Source organism: Procambarus clarkii, chromosome 32 (assembly GCF_040958095.1).
Source record: "Procambarus clarkii isolate CNS0578487 chromosome 32, FALCON_Pclarkii_2.0, whole genome shotgun sequence".
Taxonomy (NCBI): Eukaryota; Metazoa; Arthropoda; class Malacostraca; order Decapoda; family Cambaridae; genus Procambarus; species Procambarus clarkii.
The window spans coordinates 37,896,947-37,907,951 of NC_091181.1; the positions used below are offsets into that span (position 1 = coordinate 37,896,947).

At 50.0% G+C, this 11,005-nt stretch overlaps 1 protein-coding gene across 1 annotated transcript; it reads left to right on the forward strand.

The window, feature by feature from the left end:
* Positions 1-1,536: 1,536 nt before the first annotated feature.
* On the forward strand, positions 1,537-2,484 carry LOC138370526 (uncharacterized protein slr1819-like). The gene has a single exon (XM_069334910.1). It carries the CDS (start codon positions 1,537-1,539, stop codon positions 2,482-2,484), a length of 948 nt encoding a protein of 315 aa, XP_069191011.1.
* Positions 2,485-11,005: the final 8,521 nt, after the last annotated feature.

Sequence of the window (11,005 nt, forward strand, 5' to 3'; positions counted from 1 at the left end):
TATATATATATATATACCACAGCCGGTTGTCCAGCAGAGAGAGAGCCCCGTTACCTAATGTCCCGCAACTCTGATGAGCCTGTCGGTCGCCCAGACGGAATTACGGTGAACCCCTGGAAGAATGGTAGACAGTTGGTGTGGGACTACACTTGCGTTTCAACTTTAGCCAATACCTATGTTGACTTCAGTGCTACACAAGCAGGAGGAGCTGCCAATCACCGGGAAGCGGCCAAGTCACGTAAATACAGAGACCTTGAGCACCACTACAATTTTGTCCCCATTGCCTCAGAGACGCTTGGTGCCTGGGGTAAAAGTGCTGCTAGCTTTTTAAAGGAGTTGGGGTCTAAGCTAATCGAAACAACTAGAGACCCCAGAGCTGCCAGTTTTCTTTTTCAGCGCCTTAGTGTGGCAATCCAGAGAGGAAATGCTCACTGCATCCATGGTTCGTGCCCGCCATCTGAGGAGCTGGAGGAGCTATTCAACTTATGACAAGCAGCCTTGTACCCTGTATGTAATCAATATTGTAACTTTTTTTGTGTAATGACATTTTCAAATAAAGTTAGATAAATATACACACTTAACAAAAGAATAGGGGTGGTAGAAGAAAATATCAAAGTGTTCAGTGAGGATCCAAAAGGTCTTCTCTGAGTACTCTTTATTTTCTTCTCTGAGGCTATGGGTCCCTACATTTGCACCAGAGGTGGTACCCCTCCTATATATATATATATATATATATATATATATATATATATATATATATATATATATATATATATATATATATATATATATATATAATATATATATATATATATATATATATATATATATATATATATATATATATATAAACAATGACAATTATATATATGCAAGCACAATCACACACACAAAAAAACACGTGACTCAGTTATGTGTTAGCATCCACAGAGGCAAAATTATATTAATCGGAGCGCTATCGTGATTCAACACATTTTCAAGAAATTCAAAAGGGAGAAAAGACCATGATGTGGTATTATATAACTCCCACACCTGACTGGTATTATATAACTCCCACACCTGACTGGATTAATTAAGAGACATGAACCATAATCAGGAAAAATGGCTAATTGAGGGATTGGGCCCAATTGGGGGATTGGGATTCCTTAAGTCTGGGAATAAGCCATCAGCTCATAAATCTGTTCTTTACCCAATTATGCACCAATCATAGATCTTACCAATCATAAAGCTACGTAATTTATATAATCCTGGAGATATATTAATATTACCCGATTCACAACTTATTATAACTGAAGATTCAACAATATTTCACTAACATATTTACAATCAACAATTTTGCACGAATTAGTCCAGTCAACTGAATGATTATAATCTCTTAAGTCAACAAACAATGCATTGGACTCTTGACCTGTCCTTATGCTGTATTTTTTGCTTTATTATTCTGCAGTGAAGATCTTTGCCAGTTGGCCAGCATAAAACTATTACAATCTTTGCTGGGAATTTTATGCACACAGCAGTTACGTCAACATCACGGCCATGAGCAGCGTGGCGGGGAAACTGCGTGGCGGGGATCTGCGTGGCGGGAAACATCGTGGTGGGGACCTGCGTGGCGGGAAACTGCGTGGCGGGGACCTGCGTGGCGGGAAACTGCGTGGCGGGGACCTGCCTGGCGGGAAACTGCGTGGCGGGGACCTGCCTGGCGGGAAACTGCGTGGCGGGGACCTGCGTGGCGGGAAACTGCGTGGCGGGGACCTGCGTGGCGGGGACCTGCGTGGCGGGAAACTGCGTGGCGGGGACCTGCGTGGCGGGGACCTGCATGGCGGGAAACTGCATGGCGGGAAACTGCGTGGCGGGGACCTGCGTGGCGGGAAACTGCGTGGCGGGGACCTGCGTGGCGGGAAACTGCGTGGCGGGAAACTGCGTGGCGGGAAACTGCGTGGCGGGGACCTGCATGGCGGGAAACTGCATGGCGGGAAACTGCGTGGCGGGGACCTGCATGGCGGGAAACTGCATGGCGGGAAACTGCGTGGCGGGGACCTGCGTGGCGGGAAACTGCGTGGCTGGGACCTGCCTGGCGGGAAACTGCGTGGCGGGGACCTGCGTGGCGGGAAACTGCGTGGCGGGGACCTGCATGGCGGGAAACATCGTGGCGGGGACCTGCGTGGCGGGGACCTGCATGGCGGGAAACATCGTGGCGGGGACCTGCGTGGCGGGGACCTGCGTGGCGGGAAACTGCGTGGCGGGAAACTGCGTGGCGGGGACCTGCCTGGCGGGAAACTGCGTGGCGGGAAACTGCGTGGCGGGAAACTGCGTGGCGGGAAACTGCGTGGCGGGGACCTTCGTGGCGGGAAACATCGTGGCGGGAAACTGCGTGGCGGGAAACTGCGTGGCGGGAAACAGCATCACCATGTGGTCCGCACTCATGGTATACAGATTAGCCTGTGGAATCCGTTAGCATTACAAGATAAATACTTATCCAGGTAGCGAAAGTCAAGGCGACGCTCTGCCAACATCAGATATTTATAGATATAAGGAAGTGGTAATTACCAACCCATATAGAATCGGTGTGAAATTCCAGGACAGTCACAATCCCTTGTTTCTAGCCTGTGGTCTAGATAGGCGTTCCAGGACAACCGCTTCTTTCTGTCCTCTGGTCTGGATGGTCATTCAAGGACGACCCTCTTCGAGCCTCTTGTCCGGACGGGCGTTTAAGGACGACCTCCTTTCTCTCCAACCTCTGGTCCGTACTGGCGTTCCAGGACCTAGGCCAGGTCCGCTGGTCCAGGACCTACGGCAGGACCTACGCCAGGCCCTCTAGTCCAGGACCTACGGCAGGACCTAGGCCAGGTTCTCTGGTCCAGGACCTAGGCCAGGCCTTCATATAAGCCTCCCTCCTCGCCAGCCTCTGGTCCTGACGGGCGTTGTTACGTCCGGCGAGAGACTTGCCCAGAGACGAAAAACAAATTGGTGATTTTTCCTGAGCTAAACTTCTCTGTGTAACTAATTTCAAGCGCCACCTTGGGAATGGAAAGTTTAGTTTACCTGAAAAGTTTGCGAAGCAGTTTACAGAGGCGGCTCGGGAGACAAAATTATATAACCCTGGCTACCTTGAAGGGGGAGTGGGCAGCAGCGGCCACCATGCACGGCCACGACACAAGGAGGGCGCTGAGCAGTGTTAAGGAGGATGCTGAGCAGTGTTAAGGAGGGCGCTGAGCAGTGTTAAGGAGGGCGCTGAGTAGTGTGTATGGTGGGTTGTCATGCGCGGGTGCTCTATGTCACCTGCTTGATACCTGCTTGATGGGGTTCTGGGAGTTCTTCTACTCCCCAAGCCCGACCTGAGGCCAGGCTCGACCCAGCGTTGAATGTCCAGCGTGCTTGGCGATAGGGCTAAATGGGCGGAATTTGTGCTTGTGGATAGGTTGTGTGTGGGTAGGCCTAGGTGGATAGGCTTAGGTGGGTTGTGTATCTGCGTTCCCAACATAAAAAATCTGTCGTTATTTTGTTGTTTTTAGAGTTAGTTATTCGGAACATAAAGTTCCAAGCAGCACGGGCTATGGCGAGCCCGTCGTACTTACCTGGCACAGGAGATGAAAATAAACTGTCGAACTAAAGTGCCCTATCCTAACCTACCAGAGGACCCTCGAACAGGAAACGGGACATTATGTCAATTTCGCGAGCCGCAATCACGTGTGCTTGAGGGAAGATCTAAGTGTACTTAAACGACAGTGAGATGCTTCGATGGTGGTTGATGGTGACAGATAGCCGCCTGTCTCTAAGCTGTCTATGTGACGGTGCCAGTGTCGCCTGTCTCGACGCTAGGTCAATAAGACAGTGCCACAGCCTCACTGTCTCGACGCTGGGTCAATAAGACAGTGCCACAGCCTCACTGTCTCGACGCTGGGTCAATAAGACAGTGCCACAGCCTCACTGTCTCGACGCTGGGTCAATAAGACAGTGCCACAGCCTCACTGTCTCGACGCTGGGTCAATAAGACAGTGCCACAGCCGGCTGCGCTCAATAATCCGGCTCGGTGATCGTGTTGTAAGCCTCTCGAGGGTTTCAACAATGGCATTATATCAGGCTTTTGTTGTCATTATCGTGTCCTCCATTGGAGACTCCAGAAAGGCTTTAATGGGCGGGTCAACGACCTGTAAATTGGTGGGACACAAGTAATGTTTTAAGAATTTTGGAGGAATGGAAAACTGGGGCTTATATCCTGGTGACGGGAAGCTGGGGCTTATATCCTGGTGACGGCAGGCTGGGGCTTATATCCTGGTGACAGGAGGCTGGGGCTTATATCCTGTTGACGGGAGGCTGGGGCTTATATCCTGGTGACGGAAGGCTGGGGCTTATATCCTGGTGATGGGAGGCTGGGGCTTATATCCTGGTGACGGGAGGCTGGGGCTTATATCCTGGTGACGGGCCCTCAAGCGAGTGACAGGCTGGTGTCTACGAGCCCTCAAGTGGATGACAGGCTGGTGCCTACGAGCCCTCAAGCGGGTGACAGGCTGGTGTCTACGAGCCCTCAAGTGGATGACAGGCTGGTGTCTACGAGCCCCTAAGTGCGTGACAGGCTGGTGTCTACGAGCCCCTAAGTGCGTGACAGGCTGGTGTCTACGAGCCCCTAAGTGCGTGACAGGCTGGTGTCTACGAGCCCCCAAGCGGGTGACAGGCTGGTGTCTACGAGCCCCTAAGCGGGTGACAGGCTGGTGTCGACGAGCCCTCAAGCGGGTGACAGGCTGGTGTCTACGAGCCCCTAAGTGCGTGACAGGCTGGTGTCTACGAGCCCTCAAGTGCGTGACAGGCTGGTGTCTACGAGCCCCCAAGCGGGTGACAAGCCGGTGTCAACGCCGATTACCGCGTTATTTCCGGTGTCGCTCTGACCCTATTCGTCCTGCACGAAGCACGCGCCATTGTACCATATCCTCCGCTCATTGTGGTCGCTCACCAAGGCCGCCCGGCGACCCACAATGGCGGGAGATTGTCTTAGAAATCTCTCATGTCGTGTCAGTGACGAGGCCTGAGGGTCCTGGGGCCAGATTCACGAAAGCACTTACGCAAGCACTTACGAACGTGTACATCTTTCCTCAATCTTTGACTGCTTTAGTTACATTTATTAAACAGTTTACAAGCATGAAAACTTCCCATTCAACTGTTGTTATTGTTGTAAACAGCCTCCTGGTGCTTCGGAGCTCATTAACTTTAACAATTGGAAACAAAGCCGCCAATGATTGAGAAAAGATGTACAGGTTCGTAAGTGCTTTCGTGAATCTGGCCCCCTGGCCGGGTGGTGGAAAGTCTCTGGACTCCAGTGGACAATTTGAGTGGATTCGCCTAGTGCTGGAGTAACACCCTTTCAATGTCAGTTTTTCCTCTGGCCTACACGTGATTTGCATGCGTTCCGCCACGTCACTGAGAGGGGGGGGGGTATAGTCATGGGCGACATTTGTAGGCCTAAAGGCCGTTTAGCTTCATATAGAGCTATGGTGAGCTCCATCTATACATATCTAAAATGGAACGTTATCTGAAGATATTCGCAGAATTACCAGGTAAACTAGTATTATGTAGTCTACTGGTACAGCCAGGTAGAACAGGTGCACAGGTACAGCCAGGTAGAACAGATGCACAGGTACAGCCAGGTAGAACAGGTGCACAGGTACAGCCAGGTAGAACAGGTGCACAGGTACAGCCAGGTAGAACAGGTGCACAGGTACAGCCAGGTAGAACAGGTGCACAGGTACAGCCAGGTAGAACAGGTGCACAGGTACAGCCAGGTAGAACAGGTGCACAGGTACAGCCAGGTAGAACAGGTGCACAGGTACAGCCAGGTAGAACAGGTGCACAGGTACAGCCAGGTAGAACAGGTGCACAGGTACAGCCAGGTAGAACAGGTGCACAGGCACAGCCAGGTAGAACAGGTGCACAGGTACAGCCAGATAAAACAGGTGCACAGAACAAGCCAGCAGGTATCAGAGAGAGAATCATATCCAGTAAACACAGGTAGGTAACAGTCACAAGCAGTCTAGCCGCCACCACTCTCCAGTACAACAGGTGAAACTAGGCATTACAGGTCAGCCAGTCACCTGCGGATGTACAGATCGGAGATGAGACCATCCCGAGCACAGCATCCAGTCGAGCTCAACGTCGAGCCGTGTTTGTGTACGAACAAATCCACATGGGCCGTGACGAGGATTCGAACCCGCGTCCGAGAGCATCCCAGACGCTGCCTTAATCAATTGTGATTTCTGTTTGTGTACGAAACGTTCTAAACCACGGGTTTATTTTCGTGTTGTGCTATCGAATATAACATAAATGAATAGGTAACGGTGATACTTGCAGGAATTATCTTCTATATATTTCTTAGGTTCTTCACTTGGGTAGGTAAACACAGGTCCAGCCAGGTAGGGAGTAGGTAGGTAGGTAGGAAGGTAGGAAGTTGACACATTAGCTCTAAACAACCATGGGAACGATGAGTCACAATAACGTGGCTGAAGTATGTTGACCAGACCACACACTAGAAATTGAAGGGACGACGACGTTTCGGTCCGTCCTGGACCATTCTCAAGTCGATTGACCATTCCGGAATGACCATTCTCAAGTCGATTGACTTGAATCGACTTGAGAATGGTCCAGGACGGACCGAAACGTCGTCGTCCCTTCAATTTCTAGTGTGTGGTCTGGTCAACCATGGGAACTTTATACCTTAACGATGGAGAACTACAGGGTCGTTACACAGCCCTGAGATATATCTTCATTAATAAGCAGACTAAAGCATACTTGTTAGTCAATGAGCATATGTGGGAACCATTATATCTTTCTAAAAGTTGGATAGGCCTTCGTACCCCTTAACCTTCCATAGATTTTGATTTTTATATAAGCTTCAAAATCTAAATTTAAATTGACATTAAACAATTATAATAGCTGTTATGCTATTGTTATGAATTGTGTCCAACTCAACCGCTGGTGACGTGTTACTAAGTCACTTCTCTCCAGATGTGTTACCAGGCTTTTTCACTCGATCTTCTCGTGTGATTCACGAGAAGATCCTGTGGTCCCGGAATCGAACCCAGGGACCACAGGATTATGCGCCCAGCGTGCTGTCCGCTCAGCCACCGGCCCCCCCAACTAGGTGAGTACACACACACACACACACACACACACACACACACACACACACACACACACACACACACACACACACACACACACACACACACACACACACACACACAATGTGAATGCCTCGGAGGGAGTGGGGGTAACATGGTCCTTCAATACCAAATGAGTTTTAAGCTTAATTACACTATATAAATTGACTTCGCGAGCCTAACACGATTAAACCGGGCCTTGTTAAGCTAATTGGAGCAGACTGGAACAGACTGGAGCAGACTGGAGGACACTGGAGCACACTGGAGCATACTGGAGCACACTGGAACACACTGGAACATACTGGAACACACTGTAACACACTGGAACACACTGGAACACACTGAAGCACACTGAAGCACACTGGAGCACACTGTAACACACTGGAACACACTGTAACACACTGGAACATACTGGAACACACTGTATCACCCTGGAACACACTGTATCACCCTGGAACACACTGGGAAAAACAGTTCCCTCCATCCCTAAAAAAAAGTTTTGATAATGTGTTTCAAACTTGAATTAAAATTAATATTTTTAATTCACCAATGAATGTACATCTATAACAGATTTAGTTTACAGACCATTAAAGTATAATTACCATTTTACAATCAATAAAAACAGTTTACAAATAGTTGTACATTTACAGTCGAATACAATTACATCAATTACAGTACATTAATTACAGAAGAGAAAGTTACAATGCCATCATAACACACAGATGTTTTTTTTTCATTGTATGCTTCACAAGATTGATTTAGATTTAGAAGATTTATTTGTTAGCGATTTATACAACTAAATTATCACAGCTGAGGGTGTATAATAAAGTGTGGCAATGCCATAAATTATAGGATGATTTATGCATGAAGAATACAGTAGAGAGAACAGCAGTTGCTTCAGAGGTTTTGCTTTGTACAGGAGATAGAAGCAGGTGTGTGTGAATGGTAGAGACAGGCAGGTGTGTGTGAATGGTAGACACAAGCAGGTGTGTGTGAATGGTAGACACAAGCAGGTGTGTGTGAATGGTAGACACAAGCAGGTGTGTGTGAATGGTAGACACAGGCATGTGTGTGTGAACAGTATACACAGGCAGATGTGTATGAATGGAAGACACAGGCACGTGTGTAAACGGTAGACACCAGCAGACATGAACAGGTGCTGGCAAGGCAGACACAGCCAGGTGTGGAATTGGCAGTAGTCGAACAAAAATTAGGAGCATCAAATGCACATGAAGACCACCAATCAGAGGCGGGGGACGTGAACTGGAACGAAGACTGTGGATAGGTTCCAGTGACCTTAAGGGAGGTCAGGGGATAGGCTCCAGTGACCTTAAGGGAGGTCAGGGGATAGGCTCCAGTGACCTTATTGGAGATCAGGGGGGATAGGCTCCAGTGACCTTAAGGGAGGTCAGGGGATAGGCTCCAGTGACCTTAAGGGAGGTCAGGGGATAGGCTCCAGTGACCTTAAGGGAGGTCAGGGGATAGGCTCCAGTGACCTTATTGGAGATCAGGGGGGATAGGCTCCAGTGACCTTAAGGGAGGTCAGGGGATAGGCTCCAGTGACCTTAAGGGAGGTCAGGGGATAGGCTCCAGTGACCTTATTGGAGATCAGGGGGGATAGGCTCCAGTGACCTTATTGGTGGTCAGGAGATACGCTCCAGTGACCTTAAGGGAGATCAGGGGATAGGCTCCAGTGACCTTATTGGTGGTCAGGAGATACGCTCCAGTGACCTTAAGGGAGATCAGGGGGATAGGCTCCAGTGACCTTATTGGTGGTCAGGGGATAGGCTCCAGTGACCTTATTGGTGGTCAGGGGATAGGCTCCAGTGACCTTATTGGTGGTCAGGGGATAGGCTCCAGTGACCTTATTGGTGGTCAGGGGATAGGCTCCAGTGACCTTATTGGTGGTCAGGGGATAGGCTCCAGTGACCTTATTGGTGGTCAGGGGATAGGCTCCAGTGACCTTATTGGTGGTCAGGGGATAGGCTCCAGTGACCTTATTGGTGGTCAGGGGATAGGCTCCAGTGACCTTAAGGGAAATTCAGTAAGGTATGAGAGTAGGTTGGATGGTTTAGGTAAGAATAGGCTTAAGTCACCTAGATAGAATATATATATATATTGATCTGGTTACTAACTTCCCGCTCAACGGGAAGTAGCCATAGCATATGGGTCCTCACATGGGGATGCCGGCTGCTAGACGCTACAGCCTGATCGACCACGTCGTCGCCATGATAATCTAAACAGGTGATGCGTGGGTGATGACTGGGTGGTGGTGTACTCACCTAGTTGTGCTTGCGGGGGTTGAGCTCTGGCTTTTTGGTCCCGCCTCTCAACCGTCAATCAACTGGTGTACAGATTCCTGAGCCTACTGGGCTCTTATCATATCTACTTTTGAAACTGTGTATGGAGTCTCGTACAAACTTCATACACAGTTCTCCACCACATCACTGCCTAATGCATTCCATTTACTAACTACTCTGACACAGAAAAAATCCTTTCTAATGTCTCTGTGGCTCATTTGGGTACTACTTTTCCACCTGTGTCCCCTTGTTTGTGTCCCGCCCGTGCTAAAGAGTTTGTCATTGACCACTCTGTCATTTCCCCTGAGAATTTTGTAGGTGGTTATCATGTCTCCCCTTACTCTTTTGTTATCCAGGGACGTGAGGTTCAGCCCCCTTCGCCTTTCCTCGTAGCTCATACCTCTCAGTTCCTGGACGAATCTGGTGGCATACCTCTAAATCTTCTCTTAAGTCTGTCTTGTATTTAACTAGGTATGGACTCCAGGCTGGAGCTGCATACTCCGGGATTGGTCTTACATGAGTGGTATACAAGGTCCTGAACGATTCCTTTCACAAGTTTCTAAAGGCAGTGCTTATGTTGGCCAATTTAGCATATGCCGCTGATGATATCCTTTTGATGTGGGCCTCTGTGGTGGTGTGTGGTGTCTGGGAAGGGCACGTATCATGGAGAGAGCAGTGACAGGTGGCAGGGGGGGGGGGTCTGGGGAATAAACAGGGTGAATTGGGAGGTGGAGAGAGAGAGAGAGGGAAGGAAGGGAGGGAGGGAGGGAGAGGGAAGAAAGAAGATAAAGATACATGGGTCGAGTAATAATGAACGGAACGAAAGACATTAGAGACTGGACAGATTCATGAACGGAGGGGAGGGGGGAGGCTTGGAGGGAGGGTAAGCTTGGAGGGAGGGGGGAGGCTTGGAGGGAGGGTAAGCTTGGAGGGAGGGTAAGCTTGGAGGGAGGGGGGAGGCTTGGAGGGAGGGTAAGCTTGGAGGGAGGGGTAAGCTTGGAGGGAGGGGGGAGGCTTGGAGGGAGGGTAAGCTTGGAGGGAGGGGGGAGGCTTGGAGGGAGGGTAAGCTTGGAGGGAGGGGGGAGGCTTGGAGGGAGGGTAAGCTTGGAGGGAGGGGGAGGCTTGGAGGGAGGGTAAGCTTGGAGGGAGGGGGGAGGCTTGGAGGGAGGGTAAGCTTGGAGGGAGGGGTAAGCTTGGAGGGAGGGTAAGCTTGGAGGGAGGGGTAAGCTTGGAGGGAGGGTAAGCTTGGAGGGAGGGGGGAGGCTTGGAGGGAGGGTAAGCTTGGAGGGAGGGGTAAGCTTGGAGGGAGGGTAAGCTTGGAGGGAGGGGTAAGCTTGGAGGGAGGGTAAGCTTGGAGGGAGGGTAAGTTTGGAGGGAAGGGTAAGCTTGGAGGGAGGGTAAGCTTGGAGGGAGGGTAAAGCTTGGAGGGAGGGGTAAGCTTGGAGGGAGGGTAAGCTTGGAGGGAGGGTAAGCTTGGAGGGAGGGTAAGTTTGGAGGGAAGGGTAAGCTTGGAGGGAGGGTAAGCTTGGAGGGAGGGGTAAGCTTGGAGGGAGGGGT